Genomic DNA, 25,263 nt, shown 5'->3' on the forward strand with positions numbered 1-25,263 from the left:
AAAGAAAGAAAGAAAGAAAGAAAGAAAGAAAGAAAGAAAGAAAGAAAGAAAGAAAAAGAAAGAAAGAAAAGAAAGAAAGAAAGAAAGAAAAGGAAAGAAAGAAAGGGAAGGAAAGAGAGAGAGGAGGGAAGGAAGGAAGGGAAGGAAGGAGGAAAGGGTGGGCGAAAAGAAGTAGGGAAGGAAGAGTTCTATTAGTCAGGTCACATTCCTTGAATTCAAATGTTAATTATTCCCACTGAAAATTACCATTGTAATTGATTATAGACGTTTGTTAGGGTTTGAATCACCTACATTTATCCCTAGAAATCTAGCAATAGTTTAAAGAAAACTTGCATGGTAATTTGTCTATACTTATTGCACTTGGAGGAGCACTTAGAAAACACTACACATAAACAAAAAACAAAGCAGTCACATTGCTGTGGAGTACAAGTTCCTTAGAATGACAATAACAATTAGTATGAAAAGAGCAGCATTGGATCCACTGAGGACTACCATTTCTTCAAAAGCTAAGGAGCAATTTAGAGGAAAGCTATCAAAATTAGTCACCATAACAGTGAGTTGATTGGTAAATAATGCCCTGAACTGACTTTGAAATAACACACAAGTATAGCAATGTTACTAAAGAAACATCTTCTGAATTCATTTTAATTTACCTTACCTTTTCTTTTTGTCAAGTAAGGTTTTTTTTTTTTCTATCAAGTAGTCAAGAAAGCACCTGTCTCTCTGTTAATTTTTTTTTGCAGTATTAGATTTATACCTCTATTAAAGGATTTCAAAACTGCTTTGTAATTATCGAGAACAGATCTCAAGTTCTCATTTAAAAATAAAGCTAATGTCATGCCCAAAGTCATGGAGAAATTTAGAAGTGGTGTTTAAAATAGAAATTTAGACTACTGACTTGAAATCCCATGCTCTGACCACGAGACCACACGCCTGCCCAAAGATACTTAAAATTTTTACTGAGCTATTCTTCTTTGTAATTAGATGCAGTGATTAGAGTGTCTTTTGCATTACTCTGCATTTTTCTTTTAAATCAGGGTTGTAAGCCACATAGGGCACTGTCCTTTGCAAAACTAAACAAGGGATTTTCAGTTTTGCAATACAATCTCCTGATATTTGTTTATAGGTTTCACACATCAAAAACAATGAAATCTGTAATTTTTCAAATTACAATCTTCTCATTCTCTAAGTTATGTGCCTATGAGAATTTGAAAATCTTTTGAAGAGAATGTAATCTTTATGCTTACAAAATGTAGGCTTTCATACTTGGGTGCAATTACAAATCAAGGCCTTTTTTCCCCATAATAATCAGTTTCTCAAAGTTGTGGGTTTTCCTCATTTGAAAATAAATTAATGGGAATTTTAAGTTATAATTCATCCAGCTATTCAATCTTTTGAATCTTCAAATTAGAAACCATTTCTATTCTCAGTTTCCAAAGAAGCAATGACAGAAAGTGCTTTATATCAGAGCATGTAAATTACAATTTATTATTATTTTTTTGATTGGGGAAATAAAAATAACCAGCTAAAACTAGTTAAATTTAAATTAAAAAAAAAAGAAACCTTTTATGTGACTACTCAATTGTAGTATGTATTTTCATTATAGGTATGTATTGTGTGACTTAAATATTGAGTTTATTTTTGTTAAGTACCTGTTAAGAAAGAAAGTCAATTCTGAAACAGCAAAAACTCAAAGTGCTGCAGATGGCTTTCAAAGTAATTTGAATTAGACACCATTTGATGTTGCAAAAAACAATGATATCTTTTACATCTCTAAACATCACTTTTTAAATTAGAGATTGATCTATAAAGGAGCTAATTTTGCATAATTATTCATTTTGAGATAATAATATATGATAGCTACTAAATTATACAGTAGTTTTGTGTAGAGATTTATACGTATTTTCAGATTGCCATCATCACATCATCTAATTATTTAGAAATTTCATTTTCAGAACCTTGACTTTTGGACATAGGACTTTAAAAAAAGTTATACTTTGAGATGAAAATGTGGCTGTTCATATTTTCCCAGACCTACCTGGAACAATCTGCAGGGTGGGGGTGAAATTTGGGAGTGGGGGGGAGGTGGCAATAGACACACACAAAACTTATGTTAATTTGTATGTTAATTCCCATACAAGAAGTGTGTGCTTTAAAAACGACAACAATAATAACAAAACCAGTTCATTATTGTTTTACGTATTTATTTAGTTCACTACTATGGGCATTTTGTTAGTGTTTCCCTGAGGAAACATAAGGTAGAATCAGGAACAACACTGCCCATACAAAGACGCAGTCTTCCAAGTAACAAGTCCCTACCTCTTGATCTCAACTCTAGCAAACACGCTGGAAGGCAGGCTCTTTTGTCTAAATTTCTCAACATGGTACCTCTAGCATCTAGAGCAAGAAATGAAGGACTGGATGAATAATGAAAATAATGATTCCTTTGGGTACCTTTTAAATCAAGTTGCCAAATTAACATTAATATTCATAGGTAGACTGAAGGTGATGCCACCAATCAGTGAATGACGTAGGAAATCTACACATGGAAGGTATAAATACTTGAGAGAACAAAGCCATGGCTGGAGAAATGGTTCTCTGACAGTGACCACTTGGGTAATGTGAACTTTTCCAAAATGAACAGAAGTCATGGAGAGAACAGTGGTCTATTCACTTCAAAAACCTCCCATTGAATGTATGGGTGAAATATAATAGCTGGGCTTCCTTTAAAATTATACTTTGAAGGGCAGGATGGAGAGGACAGGAAAATTAGATGAACTAGAGATGAAATAAAATTGACTTTGTGTTAATAGTTGTTGAGGTTAGGTATGTGGGATTCACTTTGGTGTTTGAAATTTTCTGTAATAAAAAGTCAACATACACATCTCCACTTAAGAGCCTGACATAATAAACATTTACACTGCTTAATATGTAAATACAGTCTAATCTTAGAAAGCACTTCTTACATAGATTAAGAAAATTTAAAAAAAGGTTTGTCTTCATGACAAAAAAAGTTGCTTTCAGCTCTAGATGCAACAAATCATGATAGCAATTGGTACTAGGCCAGGTGTGGTGCCTCACACCTGATATCCTGTCACTTTGGGAGGCCAAGGTTGGTATACATCTAGGAGCCTGGGAGCTTGAGACCAGCCTGGGCAACATGGCAAAAACCTGTCTCTACAAAAAATACACACACACACACACACACACACACACACACACACACACACAGCCGGGCATGGTGGCAGGCGCCTGTTGTCCCAGCTACTCAGGCAGCTGAGATGGGAGGACCTGAGCCCAGGAGTTTGAGGCTGCAGTGATCTATGATGCATATTACTTTATGCAAAGTCTACGTGATTCTCATTACATCCTTCTACTCACTTGGACAAAGGCTGAGTAACTCAAGGAAAGTTACTGAAAAAGGGACCAGATAACCACCATATATCTCAATAATTTGCCTGCTGCCAGTCATCTGTCAAAAAGACATAAGTGCGGCGCTCTTGTCAGGTGGTAGAATTTATTATTTTATAATGGTTTTATGTGATTCTCATTGCTTGATCATGAGTCAGATTTATTTTCCAACTAAAATTAATCTTGAACCCTTGCCTAACAACCTTTTAATTATTTTCTAGTTCTTTTAAAGTCTTGTTCCTTAACGTGAGATTGTGTATTTTCCTGCCTCTTCAGAAAATTTTTTTAGGACTTCTTTAGCTTGGTGATTTGTGACCTTATAAATAACTACTAGTTAAATGAATATTAGGTAATTAGTGTAAAATGAGTTTGAGTTTGAATTGTTCAATTATCTTTAGGCACAATCATTAGTGAGGTGATGCATTCAATTAAGAGTTGATCAAACAAACAGAGCAAAGGAGGTGATTTTTTTATCCCAATCCTTATACTCTCCCACTCAAATGATAACTTCAAGACTGATTTGTCAATGTTTGGTATGAAAGCTTAAAAAAGACAGCTGTATGTTACAGGGTCCTAAAGGTCAGGAATTACTTCTCTATAAGTACCTTTTTCATTTTCTCACAACACCTAATAGTTCTGTAGCATAGCAGGCCTCAATACCTTTCTCTGCAATAATTGCCATCATTACCACCAGACATTCTGATATGAAAATAAATGGTTCTAACCTTTAATGGTGTAAATCTGAAATTTTAAAAGCTGTTGTTATTGAATTAAGCAAATATAAAACGACATTAGTACTAAGGCCAACAAAACCCCTTTAACAGGAAAAGATCAAAATTAAGTGACTTGTTTACTTAAAATTATACTTTCACTCATATTTATACAGTATATTTTGTAATCTCCAGCTGACCCTCCACCCCAAATCTATCTACTTACAAAAAGAGGCATTTATAAGTCAAATGCTATAGGAGGAGGAAATCCAATTTTGACCTGGAGTCAAATTGATGCCAAAGGGAGTTTATGGTTTTCTCTACTTTATAAGCTGTAATTGCAAATACAGTTTCCTTCATATAAAAAACCATTCCACCCTGAAATTTTCAAACAAAAATAGTTTTCAGAAACATTGGCAAAAGACGTCTTCAAAGGAAACTAACTAGTTTGAATTAAAAGGAAAAGGGAGGAGAGAGATGGTGCAGTTTTTTTTTTTTTTTTGATGGTGGATATTTTTAAAGAGATTATGTTTTCAATATTTTGGGCACAAGATGTCTAATTCCTATTTTTTAAAGCATTTCTCATTTAAAATTTAAAGTAGATTAGTAACTTATATATGCTTAATTTGTAAATAAGATAAAAATAGCATAAATGTATATAAGATAACTTTAAGAGAAAAATAGTAATATAAAAATCCTTTCTCTAAATATTAAAGAGAAACAAAGTTGTTATCAGTAAATGCCATGAAATACTGAAATAGAAGGGTCCATATCATATAATTAATACCAATATAGTAATGGTATGAAATTCAGTGACCAAAAATATTTTTGACTAATGGTTTTTATCAGAATATTTGATATCATAATTTCATAATAACTTTAATTTCAACAAATTGTTAGTTGCCTCAATCCTGTTTATTATGGTGTATCTACAGGTTAAATTTAAAAACCTGACTAACTTTGAGATTAACTGACAGATCACCTTTGCTACAACTGTTGGATAACATTCAACATAAGACATGTTAGGATTCCAGTTTTACAAAGTTAGCATAATATTTCAGCAGGTGAGAGGTTAGGGTAGTGCATTCAGTGGTTATGTCATCACTTCTTACTCCTCATCACAACAGGTTCCAAACTTTAATCTTCTCATTCCTCTTTTCTTTGCATTACATATATATATACATAGTTTTTTGCTTGTTTGTTGGTTTTTTTGTTTTAAGTTCTTACGCTAAACTACTTTTGATTCCAGGGATTATTGAACATGGACTTTCAATACCAAAACAATGTTTGAGTGAGGTAGCACAGGGGAACTCACTGAATTAGTCTCAATATATTTAGAGTTTACCTTTGAATTAAATATATCAAATACTGAAATGATACCTGCAGAAATGGAAACTGGAGACATCTGAATCTTTGAGGTGTCTCAGATATTGGACTGAAGGTTCATTTATCTGTTAAATGGCCATCCTAATGTTAAGTTCAGAGGTTCTTATTTATTTCTAGGAGGATATATTTAAATATGTTTTTTTTTAAAGGAGCTGGAAAAAATATTCGGAGAAGCATAAAATCTTCCCAGAAATGACTCTGTCAGGACAGCCTACAACAATAGGTTTAGAATGGTAAAGCCAATTTCTGAAGTGATAATCCCTAAAAATTCTGCCAAAAAGAAATTGACTAACCAAGCCCAAATAAACCAAACTCAAAACAAAAACAATCAGAAAACAAAGGTAATGTTTCAGAATTGTTGAAGTTATAACAGCCATTGTGACTATCCAGTAAGACGACATACCATGAAGTGAGGCCAAAAGATATTTTGATGCTGGAACCCTTAAAAGGGTAAATGTTCTGCAGGCTGTCTTCAGGAAATGATAAAACATGTATGATTACAGTCTGTAAAATATGCAAAATATAAAAGGTTCAGAGAATTAGAACCTGATTTTAGAAAAGTAAGATTAGGTGATATTCTCTGAAATTTTAAGAAAATATTTACAAGTAAAATGGAAGTCTTTCTGATGTGGTATATGTTGAAAATAAATGGCATTAAGGAAAGTTTTAGAATGTAAAGGGTACTTTTACCTTTGATCACTAAGAGGGAAAGTTAGAGATGGTTTTGTTAAGTCCTTAAATGTGCAGGGTGACACTACTCAAATCATTCCCTAGGGCCACTCACAGAAAGAGAATATTAAAGTTGGGCTAGGCTCCTACCCAGCAGAACAATTCATAGAATCTTAATCTGTTAAGCTGGAAAGGACATTAAAGAACACCTAGTCCAGCCCCGGCATTTTACAGATATGGGGACTGAGATGCAGAGAGGCTGAGTCATTTGTCTAATGTTATGCACTTGGTGACAGGCTGGAAGAGAAATATGGTTTCTTGATCCCTGGTCTGAAGTTCTTTCCACTAGGGAATATTGACTAACTGGGGACATCTCTATGTTTGCTGAAAGCCAAAAACTATGTTATTCATCACGTGGGTTGCCTTCTTACAGAGGTGAGTGGGTTAAATAGAGCTAAATGCCATTACAACTATTATGGTTATTCGAGCTTGCTGACTTGATCTGCCTGCTGGGGATGTATCTTCAACTACAAAGGCCTGTGAAAGAGTCCACTGTCCTGTAACATAATGTTGTTTTTGGATCAAAACAATTATGTGAAAGTTCTTGCAAGAAAAGTTCTCTTTTTGATACCCTTGTATTCTTACCATTTCCCTAAGTAATGGTGTCTTATCTTAGAGAATAATGGAGCTTAGATACCCAAATGCCCTGTGCTGAACCCACTTGGCCATTCTTGGTGTTTCAATGAGGAGAGATGAGGAGATAATCAAGGAATAGAATCTTCTAGTATATGGCTATGCTTAGTTTATGTCATGGAGAAGAGAAGGATTGTCTATCAGAATGGAAAATAACAAATGATAATTTTAATTAATTAAGCATTTTGCCTATAAAATTGGACTATAATTAATTAATATGTCCTTGAATAGAAATGCTTTTTTCCATACAGCAATCCCATGCAGGCTCCTCGTACCAGCATTTAATGGTCTTGGTATTTCGTGATAAATGTTTTCTTTCAAGTTAGAAAGAAAAAACTCACATATTTAAAAAAAGAGAAAGATACTCCAAATCTGTTATGTTTGACATCATTTTCTTTCTATTTTATTCTTCCTTTAGGTTTAGAATAGATGTATATCGAATACATTTTTAGGTCAAATGCCCAATGGCTATTAGATCAACATTTTTCAGAGGCTAGATACCATCATAGAATGAACACCTTAGATATAAGAAGAAATGTGAACTATAACTGCAACTATGCTTATATAATAAAAAACTTAGAAATCTGATTTTAAAAGTTTGACATCATGGTACAGGAATAAATATTCATATTATTGTCAATCTATATCCCTATTTCTCAATTTAACAGCTTAAATATTCTTATTTGTTTTCTGTATAAGCTTACCAGCTTTCACAATCTTCCCTAATTTTGCAACACTTTGCTATTCTAATACTTAGAGCACATAAGGAAATTTTAATTCTATGTTATATCTGTACATTCAAAATGAATATTCAAATATTAAACAGTACATTAGGATGACCTCCCTTGTTGGCATATCCTTTCTTTGCTGACTGTACATGATAGTAGGCTACAAAAGACACACATGATGATGATGATGATGTAGGTTTGTGGCTATTTGACTTTCCAAAGGTCTAAGAGGAAGCTGTAGTTGAAACCAAAAACTAAATCTTAGCTGAATATCTAAATTGAAGTCAAACTTCACTATGTCTCTAATTCAGAGTTTGGTAGAACATTTCAATAAACACAACTTATTTTTTCTTCATATTTTCTTCCTTTTCTGAAGAAGTAACTACAGACATTTTAAACTGAAATCCATGAATTCCTCTAAGATCCACAAGATGGTGCTATAAAGTGGCATTTAGAAAATTTTGACAAACCATATGACTTCCTGGAGCAAATACTTAGGCATGGTCAAATAATTATCATTTAACAATATCGGCTACAGATAAATGCCATTTTTAAAGGACAACAGTAAACTAAATTTGTTAAAATAAGGAACGTATACCTTTACTCTTAATGTTGCTTTTAAATATTCTGTCCCATAAATTATATTTTTGTTGATTCTGTTTTCAATCTCGGATTTTAAGACTATTTTGTGAGAAGGTTAATAATTGAATTTGGATCTCAACAAGGCTAAATTATATTAGAGAAAGTACCGGATTGAATTGGAGACCAATCCCTGCCCTCCACCTAAAGTGCTGTAACCGGTCTTTTCATCTCTTCCAGTTGTTCTCAATCAAGGGCAATTCTGCCCTTGGCGGGTCTTTGGCAATGTCTGGAGACATTTTTAGTTTTCACAGCTGTGTGGGTGGGGGTGGAGGGAGCTGCTACTGGCATCTAGTGAGTAGAGGCCAGGAATGCTGCTAAGCATCCTATAGTGTACAGGACAGCCCCGACAACAAAGAATTACACTGCTCAAAATATCAACAGTGCCAAGGTTGAGAAATTGACCTATTCATTCACTTCCTTGTTGTTGGTTTGTTTGTTCATTCATCAGTTTGTCCACACATTCATTCACTTATGCATGTACTTATGCACCATCCGTCCATTAATTCATTCCTTCAACACATTTTTACAAAGTGCTACCATGATTCAAGACTGAACTAAGGGTGGTAGTGGCTCATGCCTGTAATCCCAGCACTTTGGGGGGGCAAGGTAACAAGATTTCTTGAGGCCAGGAGTTTGAGATCAGTCTAGGCAACACAATGAGACTGGGTCTCTAAAAATATTTTAAAACTTAGTTGGGTGTGGTGGCGTAAGACTGTAGTTCCAGCTACTTAGGTGGCTGAGGAGGGAGGATTGATTAAGCCAAGAAGGGCAAGGCTGCAGTGAGCCATAATCATACCACTGTACACAGCCTGAGCAGAAGCAACCCTATATCTTAAAAAAAAGGAGATACAAAGATAAGGATTATCCTGTTTCTATTTAATCTGACAGGGGAGAGAGATGCTTATGAAATAATCTAAACAATAATATGATGTGATTGGTGTTTCATTTCTAAATGTAAGGTGTTCTGGGAACAAAGAAATTAACGAATCCTAGGGAAGAGAATAGAATTCAGGAAAGCTTCACAGAGATGGGGATTGTTTATTGGATGGGTGGGTGAGACCATAAAATGAAATTCTGAGGAAAGCACAAGCAAAGCCAGAGATGTAATAGTCTAAAGTGTTTGATGAGCATGTACTGTTAGGGTATGAAATTAGATTGAGGAGGGTTGGGAAAAAGAATGCAGATAATACTTAAAAAATTGAGCAGGACACTCTGGGAAGGGCCTTGGACTTCATTCTCCAGGCATGTAAAGTTTAGAATAGGATTGAGCACGGTGGCTTATGCCTATAATCCTAGCAATTTGGGAGGCCAAGGCCGGTGGATCACTTGAGGTCTGGAATTCGAGACCAGCCTGACCAACATGACGAAACTCTGTCTCTACTAAAAACACAACAATTAGCTGGGTGTGGTGGCACAAGCCTGTAATCCTAGCTACTTGGGAGGCTGAGGCATGAGAATCCCTTGAGCCTGCGAGGCAGCATTTACAGGGAGGCGGAGGTTGCAGTGAGCAGAGATTCTGCCACTGCATTCCATCCTGGGTAACAAAGTGAGACTCTGTCTCAAAAAAAAAAAAAAATTAAAATAGAAGAATGACATCAGACATGTAATAATTACTCTCTTTAGCCTGGTTTCATACCTTTAATGTGAGAAACATGTCAGGTTTCCTGTAGCTTTAAAACTATGTTTTATAATTATATAGTCAATCCATTAGATATATTACATCCTATATGCTATTACATTTATATTACAACTATCAATAAAATCACACCTATAAAGAACATTTTTAATGTATAAAAATTGTGTTGTCATGGACATTTACTTTCATTATGATGAGCAAAATATTATATATTCCTATTAACATATTTGGTGTTTGTTTTAAGGCTGGACATACTTGAGCAGATCAATTATTCTGCAGAATACAGTCTTCCAGTTGGTTTATTACTACGTCAATAACTAATTGAGGCTGCACCCAGAATAAATTTTTAAAATATTTTTCCTTCTAACTTCTCTACTCTTGTACTTTTATCAATAAATTTTAGACAGCCTAATCAGATACAATTAGTTTAACAAGTTTTATAGTTTGAATAATTACTTCAAAAGTATTAGTGTTTTATAGAAATAAAATTGTGGGGAATCCTTTGTGTCTTATGTTAATAAATGAAGGAAACCTTATATGAACAGTTGTATGAATTTTATTTGAGTAAAATCAGGGTACTAATAAAATGAATATTTGATAAAATTTTATTCCGATTTACAAAATGTATTCTCATTATATATTTTTGATTATATGTTTTTATATTTATAATTTAAATTTGGCTTTAAAATATGGGTGGCTGAAACCACTGCTGCAGACAGTTCTGTAGTCATTCAGAACTGAAGTTCATAGAATAGATCAAATGGAGTAACATGAAAATAAATGGAGTAACATAAAAATAAAACACAGGATGAGGGTGCAGAGAACAAAAATGGGCCCCATATCTAAATGAAATACAAAAAACCCAGAAATCTCCTATAAGGAACACATCCATCATTTTGCCCAAAATAGAGAAATGGAAATACTGATGTTAAAAGTCATAGAGTTATGGGGAGGGGCATGGCTGTATTACAGTCTTCAGAACTGGTTAATGATATAGTAACTGAGCCACTTTCATTCTTGCCTGTTGTTTGAACTGTAATTGCCTGCCCTATTTGATTGCATCTTTTGGAGTCCTCCTTCCTCCTTCCCCCAAATCTTGATCGTTATGGTTTCTATACCACATTTCCTCCAGTATTAAAGTCTTTGATGAATCATTTCAGATTTGAATATTCATTCATATTTATTTCCTCTGCAGAAATTAAGACCCATCCAATAATTTACAAAGTTACATGGGTTTTCCGATTTTCCACAGCACTTTTTTTTTTTTTTTCAAGACAGGGCCTCGCTCCTGGGCTGAAGCTATCCTCCCACCTCACCTCCCAGGTAGCTGAGACTACAGGCAAGCACGACCATGTCCAGCTAATTTTTGGATTTTTTTTTTTCTGTAGAGATGGAGGTCTCCATATGTTGCCCAGGCTGTTCTTGAACTCCTGAGCTCAAGCAATTTGCCCACCTTGGCCTCCCAAAGTGCTGAGGTTACAGGCATGAGTTGCCATGCCCAGCAGCGCTTAGATTTTGAGGCCACATCATAGATCCCTTTTTAAGAGAGAGGGTTAATTTTCAAAAGATAAGGACTTTGTATGATGTTATAAAAAGGGGTCCAAACCCAAGAAAAGTATTTGAACTAGTTTGTGGTTTTGAAGGGTACCTTACGGTTCAGGGATGTGTTGTGGAAGAAGCAGATACAGGATGGGTGGGGGGAGCAAAGTGCAGGACTACGGGACACCCAACTCTCCACCCCCACCCCCTGCTTCCATCAGCCACTCTGCTTTTGTCTCTATTTTCTTGTTTCAGGTGAGGTATAATTTTTTTTTTTGAGACAAAGTCTCACTCTATCTCCCAGGCTGGAGTGCAGTGGCATGATCACAGCTCACTGCAACTGCAACCTCCTGGCCTCAAGCCATCCTCCTGCCTCAGCCTCCCCAAAGCTTTGAGGTTACAGATGTAAGCCACTGAGCCAGATGGAGGCAGAATTTGAACAAAGGGTTATGAGGAGATGCCAGATGATCTCTAAGGTCCCTTCTGCCCTGCAGGGACAGGGAACTTTTGTTTTCAAATCTTTGACCTGAACATAGACCTTCAAGCTAAAAGAGTTGAATAATAACTGAAAGACACAAGATAGGATAAAGAAAACACATAGGCTGGGCATGGCGGCTCACTCCTGTAACTCCAGCACTTTGGGAGGCTGAGGCAGACAGATTGCTTGAGTTCTGGAGTTTAAAACCAGCCTGGGCATAATGGCAAAACCCCATGTCTACAAACAATACAAAAATTAGCAAGGTGTGGTGGCACGTGCCTGTAGCCCCAGCTATTAGCCAGGCGTGGTGGCGCATGCCTGTAGCCCCAGCTACTCAGGAGGCCTAGGTAGGAGAATCACCAAGCCTGGGAATTAGAGGCTGCACCACTACATTCCATCCTGGGCAAGAGTGAGAGCCTGTCTCAAAACAAAACCAAAACCAAAAAACCTTGTTAAAAAAAGAAAGACCCCGAAATAAAATTTTTAAAAAAAGTAAAAAGCACCAAAAATTAATCTTTTCTTCTTGGTAAGAAATTAAACATTTTCTATTAAATAGAATGAAGAGGTATATTAAAAAATGTTAAATCTCTTCCAACACTGAGATACATAGTAAAAACCAAACAAACTAGCAGATAAACCTCAGTTTGAGTGTCCTGCAGAGACAGGGCTTGGAGATCTACCCAAGAGCAGGAGAACTAGTTCTCTCCACAAGGGGCTCCTTTTCAAAACAAGGGGTGCCTCTGAACACCCACCTGATTAGGACGTGGCAAACACGACATGCAGGCTTTTGTTCTGGGTGTCTGATTTCTGTGCATACAGGACCTTCCCCTCTTGGTGTCATTGAGAGTTTCCATTCATTTGCATATACATGGGGACATTCAACAATAGCAGCCCTAAGAAAGTATGGAGAGCATGTTTCTGTTGTTGTCACTTCTTTCTGGACATCAAGCTCCTTTTCTTTGTTTAAATTAATAGCACAGCTTCTGTTGTTCCAAACTAATAATGGCATCAGTGAAACCTATTTGCTATTTTAGAAAATGACTAGTAGAACAATATTTCATAATATTACATGATAAAACAATTTAAAATTCACGGGTAATTAAAAACACTTCACTGTCCTACAACGACAACTAAGGTCACTTGTAAAAAAACTCTCATTTATCAGACTATATTTATATGAAAGAAAAAATCTTTTTGTGTTCCATGAGGGAAGAAGACAGAATGAAATCTGACATAGTGCAAATGTGATTAAAGTAAAATTTTCAAAAAAACAAGTTGCATTAGGAAGTAGACGTCTGTCTCTTTAAGGTTAATTCTCTACTCATGTTTTCCTGAACACAAATAAATGCTACACCAAAAAAACAGAATATAGATAGTATTAATTAGGAGGTTCTTTAAAACATTTCAAAATTCTGCAGCACAGTAGGAAACCTAATTTTCATACTCTGATGTGTATCAGGTAAGTAGAGCTGATTCTTTTCCTTGTTTCAATAAGGATTTGCCTTCTTTTTATTTATTTATTTACTTTTTTTTGAGACAGAGTCTTGCTCTGTCACCCAGGCTGGAGTGCAGTGGCACGATCTAGGCTCACTGCAACCTCTGCCTCCCAGGTTCAAACAGTTCTCAGGTCTCAGCCTTCTTCCTAAGTAGCTGGAATCATGGGCTTGCACCACCACACTTGGCCGAGTTTTGTATTTTTACTAGAGATGGGGTTTCACCATGGTGGCCAGGCTAGTCTCGAACTCCTGACCTCAAGTAATCTGCTTGCCTTGGCCTCCTAAAGTGCTGGGATTACAGGCATGAGCCACTGTGCCTGGCTTGCTTTCTTTTGAGATAAATTGGTTGTCTCCTATCTATGGAAGTCTAGAAACTCTTGAACAGAGTATGAATTATGTGTCTACACTGGCCTGGAAATTTCTACCCTTGACATTGTTGGTTTTGTTGCCCATTTGGGGGGCCAGAAGAGAGGCTACAGGCAGGATGGAGTGGCGCAGTTTCCTCTACAGGCCTACAATCAGAAAGAGGCTGGTACAAGGGAATAATCCCAGGGCCAGGATCAGTGTGAGGCCAGTGAGCCTGAGTCAAGGGGCAAGTGCAGGGGATCCTGTCTTTACTTAAGATTTTGATGTTTTGTTAACCACATTTCTTTTCTGCATTAATTTTATTAAAAAATGTTGCCTTCCTGAGTTTTTTGGCACCTACTTACATTTTGTGCCCAGGGTGAATGCCTCACCGGCCTCACCCTTGTCCTGGCCCTGCTTAACCAGAACCTGGACCATAGGCTCAGGTAGACCTGTGAGGCCACAGCAGAGTGCAGCCTCTCCCTTTTATTCTCTTCAGCTCAGATGGGTCAGGAAAGTCACTCACAAGAACTAAGTTCCCCCTGCTTGCAAAAATGAAAACAAAGGGTAAAGAAAAGTGTCCTGTGTCTAACAGGAAACCAATGGGAGTGTTAGGGAATAGCAGTTGTCATAGATAGAACTGACCCCTGGGAGTTTTAGTTGATCTCTATTCCAGGGCTTGTATCTTTCTGGACAGGAACGATAATGAGCAAAAGAATGAATGCCCACAAGTTGAATTTAGCAGAAGAATCAAGGAGTCAGAATAATACATTAATTCAAAAAGTAGGAAGACTCCCTCCAAATCATGCTAAGTTAAATAAAAATGAGAGACTTGAGATGCACATACAAATGTGACATAAAGCTCTTTTATGTAACAAAACGGGCAGGATTACATGTGGTACACCTAAACTAACCGATGGTAACTTTCCATTCTTGAAGAGAACAAAATAATACTTTCAATCTTATCGCTAAACTTCTCATGGGACAGGTTGGTATGTGTCTCCCTGTATTTTTCAAAAATGCAAGCTTACTGTCCTCAGGCAGAAGCAGACGCTGCCCCGCCACAAAGAACACTGGGGTCCTGTTTTCTCTCCATTTGTGTTTGAAGTGAGTAGAATGGAGAAAGGGATGCTTTCAGAAATGTCATCTTACTTAATGCCCCTATAGCCTATAGCTCGGTAAGAACAGTCTCACGGGGAGGGGAGAGAGGATTAGGAGCCAGGGAAAAAGCTTTCCTTCTGGCAGTTGCTACAGCTAGAACCATGAAGCCCCCAGGATTCACTCTGTTTTCTCTGGAGGGGTATGATAAGACTCGATGTAATGTTATTACGCTATCTCATTTAGCAAGTAGTATCATCATCCAATTGTTTGGAAAGGTGAAATACAGGAGCTTCCGATCTTTGCCCTACCATAGAAGGAACATTTGGACACCACAGTACTTTTTTTTTTTTTTTTTTTTTTGAAAACGGAAGCTATAGCTAGAGGCCAAAAAAGCTCTCAAAAGGGAAGATGAAGAAAGGAATATCGATCTGGTTAAAAAGCTCTCAAAACTATCTAACGAATGCTGACATCAGAAAGGTATTGGTCTTTAGGTAATAACATGGGTATGTATCTACTTTATGCATTTCTATGCAGATTTAGTAGAAAAAATACCTAAATATATATTTAATTCCATAGGATCCCAATGCATTTTGAGGATTTAAACAGATAAGCCAACCTCAAAGGGACTGATTCTTGCAACTTAAACACAGACACCTCTGGGGTGAAATGTGGCAACAGTTTGACAGGCATAGCAGTAGCTTAGGCCAGAAAGGATTTATCCAATTAAAATTATGGGATGAATTTTGGCTGGCAGAATGTAATTACCAGCCTTGGAATGGATCCAGGATCCTGAGGTTAACACCCCTCCTCTTGCCAACAACCCTCCTACCTGCCAACACTCCGAGATGGAGAAGGCTGGATCTGACATAATCGCACATAATACTGTTGTGACATCTAAGTACAATGATGATGATGTGAGAAGCATCGTGAACCTGATTTTTTTTAACACTCATTATGTTACTTATTTTTATGCCACATTAGGCTAGAAACCAAATGTCCACATAAATGTTAATTTCCTCAAATCTGTGTTTAAAAATTATAATTAGAAAATAAAAAATAGATTTAAAAATTAATTTATTCCGTCAAAGTAGTTATTTAGTGATTATTTCACTACAGGAACAAAATTGGATCAAAATGGTGACATTTAATCCTTGCTACACGGAAAAAAAAAAAAAAAAAAAAGCAGGTCCTGATTTTTTGGAAGCGAAATGTGTTCTCAAGGTTGACTGGCCTAGAAAAAAAGGAAATGCAGAAGCCTTGTTCATATTCGTTGTAACTTTGACTAAATGGGTATGTGCAAAGACTGCTTTTGTCCCGGGGTGGGTCCCGTTCACAGTCACGGGGTGCACTAATCCTCCAGGAGGGGATTTACCAGAAGGGTTTGTGAGTGCCTGTGTCCCCTCCAAGGAAACCAGAGAAGAGCCCCCTGCTGGTGCATGGTCAATAGGCAAAGACCTGATCATTAGATTCCAATGCCCTTTTAAAGTCATAAATGGACCAGAGAATTGAGGAGGGTTTGGCGGCACAGAAGAGCAGATGAAAACGCAACACTGAGAAGAATCTGAAGCGTTCAGGGACGCCAGGCACGTGGTGCCGGGTCAGGGAGGGAGAGGCAGAGCCAGCCCGGGTGGTGCGCGGCTGGTTGGGGCGCGCCCCGGGCGCCCGGGAGGCGGAGCCGGCGGCAGAGGCTGCGCGCGGGACACGCGCGGCGACACGGGATAGACTGCTGCGCTGCCCCACCGCCCATCCGCGCGCACTAGTCGGCTGCCCTTCCAAACCGCGGAGCGGCAGGCGTGGCCGCTGATTCGAGAGCCTGGCAGGGGCGCGCAGCCGCTGGCCGTCCCTCACTCCCAGGCGCAACAACCTTGCGCCCTCGCAGCCGCTGCGTCCCGCGAGACCTATGGGGAGGCAGGGAGTCACTTCGGTTTCTCCTTCAGCCCACGTGGCCCTGGGACACCACCCAGGAACCCAGGCGGGACTGCGCTGGGAGTCCCAGTAGCGGGGTTCTGATCCCCGCACGCGTTGCCGCAGCCTGGCGAGCCTCCTTGCGGCCTCCCAGCGCCGGTGGGGTGCTTGCGCCGGGGGCAGGTGAACTGCTGTACTTTGCACTTGCTGGTCTAGGTCCTCCGGGGGTGGGGAGGAGCGGGGGCGAGGAGCGGCCGGGTGTTTCATCTATCACTGGAGGTCATCCAATGGTAATTGAAGGGATGGGCTGGGAAGACGAGGATCTCCCTGTCCCACCAAACACAGAGTGTTTTGGGGGCTTGCGTTTTGGTCACTTTCTGAGTCTGGTACTGCCGCTCATTTCAGTTTCGCTGTGAAGGAGAATTTTTCTAACACCATTTTTGTGTGATTTAGCTGTCCACAGGGAATCAAAATGTGGAATGAGAGGATGAAACTAATCCTTTCTTTTGCACTGTTAGGGGTTGCCATAAACACCATTTGTTAAAAAGCATAATTATGTTGGGAAAGTGCCTGATGAGACAATTAAGCTGCATAAACACACTGAAAACAAATGAAAACCAGAAGACGCCCACACCCCTTGTGTAAAGCAATTTTTTGTTTACATAGAAACGAGAGGTCTGGGTTTCTTTATTACAACAATGTTATTAATACCTAGAAAAACCTAATGATAGAATTTTTATGAATTTTCAGTGATGAGATGATGGTCATGTTATGAAAACCTGCCTGCAAACCTGAGCTAGCTAGGTAGCCTGAACTCTCTCTAGATTAAGATGATTAGGCCAATGAATGATCCTAGTGAATAAGCCAGCAGATTTATTCCGGGAGAGCACCATTATTTGCACCAGAGCACATTAGCTTAAACTCTAAAGTTTATAAAGTGTGTCTCAGATTTAGACCACTAACTCTGTGTGGTTAGTATCCCTCACACAGGGAACATTACCTGTCAGAAAATAACCCTCATCAAATATTTGTTAAATGAATTCATGAGGGCCTCATTCATTTTTAGCTATGATATTTAAAAGAGACCAATGTTATATGGTCCTGAACTTGAAGAGGGGAATTATTTTCTTATTATTTTAAGATGTTTTAATTCCTTTAGATCATGAATATCATTTGAAGTATGGAAAAATCAGTCAAAAATGCCATTCTAGTGTATTAAAAAGAATCAAAGCAACCTCTAAAACCTGTATAAACTATTTTCAACAAAAATCACATTTCTGGTATTATTGAGTAATATATATCACAATATGTGTCATCTTTCAATTCAAGTTACAGAATTCTGTAAAAAGACTTTAAACTGATTTAGAAACTTTGTTGAAACAAGGAGGAATAATTGTCATGTAAAGCACCCAAATGGCTTCCTTATTTGTTTGTATAATGTCCATGGCTGGCCTGTAGATACTTTTTTTTTTTTTTTTTTTTTTTGCCACAAAAAGTGCTTTTATAAGAATCCACATATTAAAGAATCTTCCTCGTTTCCTTTTTCTGCATTTTCCCAGTGAGTCTAGTTTAACAACAGAAAAAATCATACCTATTTTTAAAATAGTACAGACCTTGAAAACAGGGATAAGGCTAAGGAAGACCATGCTTGAAATGAGATAACATACTTTAATGAAAAACTTTCACTTACATGATGGAATTCAGGCTGAGGACCCTGCCAGGTATTTTCCAATGTCGTTACAATGTTCATATGTTCATATGCACATGACCATGTACACATGGTTTCTTATTTGAGTCAATCTGGGATTTTATGCTTTAGAATTTTTCTAGGAATGAAATAGTAAAGTGCTTATATTATGACTGCATAGTTTCTAAAAAGTTATGATTTTTTATAGTTAAAACATGAAACTAAATCAACTCTAGAGACACCTAATTATTTTTCTCCTATTCCAGAAAAATCATGTCTTCCTCCAGAGTGGGGCTTCATTTGCCTGCCTGTTTACTAAACATTTCAGAAGCCAGAAGAAAATACATTGTTGAGAACACAGCAAAAGTAGCTCTTCTTGACAAAAATGGTAGGAAAACCAGACAACTGAAGCTGAATGTTGTAGTGTTTTACTGTGCACACCTTATCTACAGAACACTTTTCTTTCTTTCTTCCTGAATTTTCCTCCTTGTTCTTGAGCTGTTACAGCTCTGCACAACTCCAGGATACGAGATAGCTCAGCTACTCAGATGTGCACATATGCTCTTTTTCAAATGTCTGCATACGTTCAGCAGCGCAATTCTTCACATTTGTATGAGTCTCTGAGATACGCGTTGTTCAGGCTATTGACAGGCTCCTGGGGAGGATGTATTTACATAAAAGCATAATGTTTCCCTCATGGGTTGTTTATTTGATCATTAATAGAAAGAGCATAATCATACCTTATGCTTTTTATTGAGCAGGTTAAATGAAAAATAAACTTGCCAAATACCAACTACTTTTCAAAGCATTCCTGCCACCAAAGCCCATGCAATCATTATAGTATTATTCTTTATACTCTCTTTCCTCTGTGTAAAGACTGTTAGGCAAGTGCATTTAAATGATGCGCATAGATCACTCAGCAATTTGATGACAGAAGACTGGAACTCCTTATTCCCTTGGCCAGTATTACTATGAAAGATACTACTCTTTTTCATCCTTCTTAAAATATTCCTGTGATGACACATGGTTAGATATTATTTGTCTTTACTTTCACACACACACCAACACACACAACAGTGTATACAGTCATTTAAATAGAATGCTTGTTATTATATCAGTAACTTTTTGGCAACAGGTGAAACCCGCCCTAAAGCATTTCAGACATTAAATTTTAATTTCCGGTTGTCATTTCTAATGTGGTTACTGCTTTTCATAAGAAAGACGTGTTTTCCCCCAATCCATCTCAACTATGAGCACATTTAAGTTACTGTCTTGCAACTTTGCTGGAACTAGAAATGTCTATGAAAATTCCTGATAATTGCTGATAAGAAAACTCGTTTGGAGTTGGTATGCAGCTGTGATTTTGCATGCTTTTTGTGGAAAGAACCAGCTTGGACTCTTCATTGTCATCTAATGGGATTGGGTTGCCTGTCTCTGTGATTAAGTGAATGTGCAGAGACATTTGTGGAAGATACACACTGATGGATGCCTGGGTCTCAACTCACGGTTTTTATCAGCTTATTAGTGGCAGCAGCTCAAATGGAATTATAGCTATTATACTCCATTACAAATACCAAACAATTTACTTCTGCTGAGATTCACACTGACAGCTCCTCTTGCCAGCAGTAATTTTTTTTTCTATATACATGCTTAAGAAATTGCAGGAGAGAGTGTTTTATTCTTTCAGCATTTGATTCAATTGAGTCATATGAAACTGAGAATAAAAGCTTTTCGGGAGAATATTTAGGATGAAAAAAATTAAATCATATCTCTTTTCTTCCAGGTGTTAGAGTATGTTAAAAAACTACATAAAATAGGAGGTTGCGTGATCTTGTTCTTACTTCATCTTTTATGGTTTTCAAAATGCAAAGAAGGTAGCACTAGTTAAGAAAATGAACCTGTTTTTTTTTTTAATAAATATTTTAAAAGCATTTATTTTTAAGTGAGTGGAATAAAGCTATATAAACTGTGTAGTTTTTTCTAATTAAGGAATGTGAGCACATTTAAATGGCCTAGAAAGGTCTTAGGTAAAGGAATCTGAGTTATAAATTTTAGACCTACACCAGGGCAGGACTCTATAGATGCTTGTTTGGCCATGAGTGAGTGACATATGTTTATCTTCTCACATTATTAAAATTAATAGTGCAGGGCCTTTCTAAGCTCTGTAGTTCCTGGGTGTAACTTGTTTTTCCTTTCCTCTGAAAAGATTAATTGTTGAGCTGCCAGGGGACAGGAAAACAAGGTATAATAGCATAACTAAATGTTTAATTACCGCCTGAAAACTTTTGTCCTTCACTTTGAATTTGCTTTTGTAGGCATAAGGGGGACTTTTAAGGAGCCTGGACCATGCTTGTAAACTTCAAAAATAACTCTGGGGTTATGTATGGCTGCCATACAAGGGAATGGCAGCTTTCTCCTCCAGGTTACGCATATTCAAGAGAGTCACAAACCACCAAAAGCTGGAAGTTGTTAACATCTGAAGGCTGTTGGTGGCCTCCGAAAAGGAGATGGTGGACTCGGAACAGTTTCTAATGGACAGGTGCATTGTCTCAAAAACCTCTGCTCTGGGCACTAATTGGTGTATTTTGGTTTTACCAGATGTCAGATCTTGACCCAAACAGTTTAGTTTCTGGATTTTGGAAGGAAATATTGACAAGGCCTAGGTGATGAGATTGATAAGGAACAGGATTTACAGTAATATGATTTGGCCATTGAAGAAAGGAGCTACTGTCTTAGACTGAGTTAAGGGAATTCTGGCAAATTCAGTAGTAAGTCCAAGAGAGAATCTCTTGTAGACATCAAAAGCTTGTGTCTTAGCTGAGCCATCTGGTTATACAATAAGACGCTGTAAGAGAAGTGGACATTGCTACTCATGAATTTCGTGTTTATTCAATGTCACTTCCAAAAGTCACATCCCAGAATTTTTCCACTAAGCTAAATTTAATTATATCAGAAGAAATAAAGTATTAAGATTTTATCACAGAAAAAACATTCTTACACTTCTGTCTTGTTTCCTTTACAGGGAAGAAACATCCTTTAAGTGTCAGTGCTCAATATATTTTCTGATCAAGACTACAATAGATCAGTCATTACAATAGCAGCTTCTGTCGATCAGTTGGGTAAGATTTCAGTTTCTTTCTTTACATATATGTCTTTTTTTGGTGAAGGGTAGGCTTCGGATAGACCTGAACATTATCTGTAATCATTGATTTCCTGTGTAAATCTGAATACTCCCCTCCATTAATAAAGAGTCTACCACAAAACTACATTTAATCATTTTCTGAACATGTACATCTCAAACATTCTCCATTTCCTCTTTGTTACAATAAACCTTGGGGTCCAAGATTTAATAACTTTTTTTTTTTTTTTTTTGCTGAAGATGATCACATATGCTTTGTGATCTTAAGAAAAGACATCTTTAGGTTTTAGCCTGGAAGTAATAGTGTTGAAGTCAGCTTTCATTTCACTGCGAAGCTGGCATGGAATGAAACTTGCTAAGCAGTGCATTCTGGGCTGGGAGTTTGAGATCTGGGGTGGGGTCGTAAATGGACATGAAATGGACTCCACGTCTCATAGGGACATAGTAAGGGTTAGTAGGACAACTTAAATTTGAAGAAGCACAATTGTTTAAGTGAAAACCTATATTATCTTAACATTTCTTAGTAAAGGTTTCAAATAATTTCAAATAAACTTGTTTTCCACTTGGCAGATTGTCCTTGTTCAAAAAGTATGTTTACTTGCATAAGAGAGGGAAGAGCTTACTGATAACTTACAGCAAGCAGAGGACAGATTATCTGGCTAATTTTTTTGAATTTTTTTTCAGTAGAGATGGGGATTTGCCATGTTGGCTAGGCTGGTCCAGAACTCTTGACCTCAAGTGATTTGCCTGCCTCGGCCTCCCAAAGTACTGGGATTATAGGAGAGAGCCACCGCACCCAGCCTGGACAGATTATCTTGAATGTTAATCTTAATACAAGGTTAAAAATCTACTTTTTCCTCTATTGCTAAAATGGTCATATCATATTACTAATGAAAACTCAGAGTAATATCTAAAACTCTTAGGTATCTATAATATACATTTAACTATAATAATTCAATGAAAATATAATTAGTGGATAAAACCGAAACTAAAATAAGTATTTATGCTTTAAAATATTTATGTGGAAAAAAAATTATGTGGCCAGGCACAGTGGCTCACACCTATAGTCTCCGTGCTTTGGGAGGCCAAGGTGGGAGGATTCCTTGATAGCAAGACCCAGTCTCTAAAAAGGAAACATAAAACAATTATGTCTGTGTATCTATTTTAATATAATTATTCATAAGGCATTCTGAAAATAAGGAATTTGATTCAATTAATTGGAGAAAATTGAAAAAATTTAACCAGTTGTAAAAAAAATAATCAAATAGTATAAGACCAACAAATCTTATATAATTCTCCCTCTTTGAGGAGGAAAAAGCTGGAAGAAATATGAAGTTTTATGAGTGTTGGGAGGTGGGGTGAGGGGAAAGATTGGATTTTATGTTTTTCATTATTTTGGACAAAAAATAAATCTATACAGTTTACAAAAGAAAAGCATCTAGTGGAGCACCAAAATCATAGCTTTTTCTTTAGATGCAGTTGAAAGCTTAATGATTGTTTTTCACAATTTTGCATTTTTAGGCAGTTCTGTTCTGGCTGCCTGCCTAGAGGCCTTCCAGGCTATTGTTAGGGAATTTTAAGAAGGAATCCATCCTTGCCTGGGAGCAGTGGACCTGATTCCAGTTTACCTTCTCTCTGGTGTCACAGTGGAAGAGTGTGGAGTGGTGGCCAGATGTAAGAGAAAGTTTGGGCTTATATGTTCTTGCTTACTGGAAACCACTGTTACAAACCGAAATAGCTTGTGAAAATCTAATCACTCCTCAACCCCCTGGGAAAAACTGATTGTGAAAACTATATCAACAATAAGCATTCTTGGGTCGCTGTGGCCCATTCTGTGTTTGTGACTCCTCCACTTCCTACCCCATGACATTATGGAATACTAAATGCTGTGGGATATGGCAAAAAAGAAAAATCAATAATTTTATCCCCTACAAATTCACAATAGATCATGAGGAAACAATAGTAGTTTCTAGTAAGTCCTTTAGACTCTTCAGGGCAGAACAACGGTATGTTTTGCCTATCTGTGTCGTATTTTCTTGAGCAAGGGTAATGATGAGGTTGAAAAACCACTTATATGTTAACTTTTACCCCTTTTTCCTCTGACTTTTTTTTTTTTTTTCTTTTTTCCCTGTGTACAACCCTCTCTAAGATTTTCTTTAGAGCTGAACTGTCACTTGCATGATTTCAGCCCCAGGGGTAAGGTTCGTTTGGAAAATTTGAGCTATATCACTTGAGGTGTTGTTGAATTAGGCAAATTTGGGGAAAAGACCTTTTGCCTGGACTGTCTAACTGTACCATGGTTAATTACAAGATACAGAGGCTTATAATCTTCGGGGAAAAATATGCCTTAGGATAATTGCATTCTTTTCTGTATGACCTCAGAAATCCTTCTATGATGTTGCCTCATTTTTAATTAATGGTGAATTGTCTAACATTTGGGATGTAGATTTGGACTTTAGCTGAGCTACATCAAGCACCAGATAGGAAATGAGACTTGCTTCTAGAGGACTACCTCACTACTTATGCTGCATTTTTATGTGATCTGACAGTTGAAAGGCTATTTCCAAGGGAATCTTGGCCCTAGATTCGCTTGACGTTATCCAAGAAAGAGTTAAAATTCAGCAAGGGGGAAAATATGTTCCACGCAAAAATGAAGAGTTTAGAATTGTCCAGACCAGAATAATGATTCTAATTGTCTTCAAAACAATTATGGACAATTACATTAAATCTCAAATTAGCTAGTACATGAAGTTCTTCATTACATCAGGACCGGTCCACCCCAGATGTTCGTCCTGCATAGGAGACAGTTGAGAATCAGTGAGTCTGGACACAGGATTTCTCCCTTCCCTTGCCCTTTGCTTCATTGGCAGCTACTGTACCTCATGATTTAAACATGGACATTTCTAATTAAATGAGAGCTCAGCTGCATTCTTGAACTAATTTATAACATTTGATTTGAAATGTAATAGCTTCAATCTTCATCTGATTAGAAACAGTCCTATACTGTACATGGTTACTATTTTGATGCTCCAACATGCAGTTTTTATTTTTACATTCCCTTTTCTACACAGCTGTTCATCTAATATCATCCAAATTTTTAAAAAAGTTTTTTTCTTTTTTTTTTTTTTGTAACAGCATGCCCAGGCATTATTATGAGGCAGAAATATTCACATTCTAGGATCCCGCTGTTCTCAGAACAGTGAAAGGATGTTTTTTCCTAAAATAAGACTTTCCCAGGGAAGCCAGCTTTAAGATAATAATCAGCTAACTTTCTCTGGACAAAGGGCAATGAATAGCATCCCAGTGACATAAAAGAGTTGATACCAATATGTGTAATTTATGTATACTTTGTATGCAAAAATGCTGAATAATATATTTCAGAACTTTTTAATATCAGCTGTAAGTTTGCTTATAGCTTCAGGAAGAGGTTCTTAAGGTTTCTTAAGAATCTTAAGGTTCTTAAGATTCAAAGTTAGTATTCAGGGAATTTATAAATAACTGTAACTATTTTTGCAAGTTTTTATGTATGCTCATTGTGTATATATACATAGAGACATACACTCACACATAATTTTGCGTATCATTTTAGTTTGAGGACTTTTAGAATAAAGGGAACAGTGATGCAGAGGCCCAGAGGTGAGGGCAGCTTGAACTTGAGCACCTGCAAAGGATTTCAGTATGGCTGCATGGAACTTAAA

At 37.2% G+C, this 25,263-nt stretch overlaps 1 protein-coding gene across 1 annotated transcript; it reads left to right on the plus strand.

Annotated features, from left to right (window-relative positions):
• Positions 1-6,336: 6,336 nt before the first annotated feature.
• Positions 6,337-24,974, plus strand: FTCDNL1 (formiminotransferase cyclodeaminase N-terminal like). Its single transcript, XM_032278753.1, is given in 5 exon segments — positions 6,337-6,611; positions 18,693-18,814; positions 21,449-21,465; positions 21,467-21,545; positions 23,087-24,974. Coding segments are annotated over 5 exon segments (477 nt in total). The 5' UTR covers positions 6,337-6,576; the 3' UTR covers positions 23,311-24,974.
• The last annotated feature ends 289 nt before the right edge of the window (positions 24,975-25,263 follow it).

This window comes from Sapajus apella, unplaced genomic scaffold (assembly GCF_009761245.1).
Source record: "Sapajus apella isolate SASKATOON/1434 unplaced genomic scaffold, GSC_monkey_1.0 scaffold10, whole genome shotgun sequence".
Lineage (NCBI taxonomy): Eukaryota > Metazoa > Chordata > Mammalia > Primates > Cebidae > Sapajus > Sapajus apella.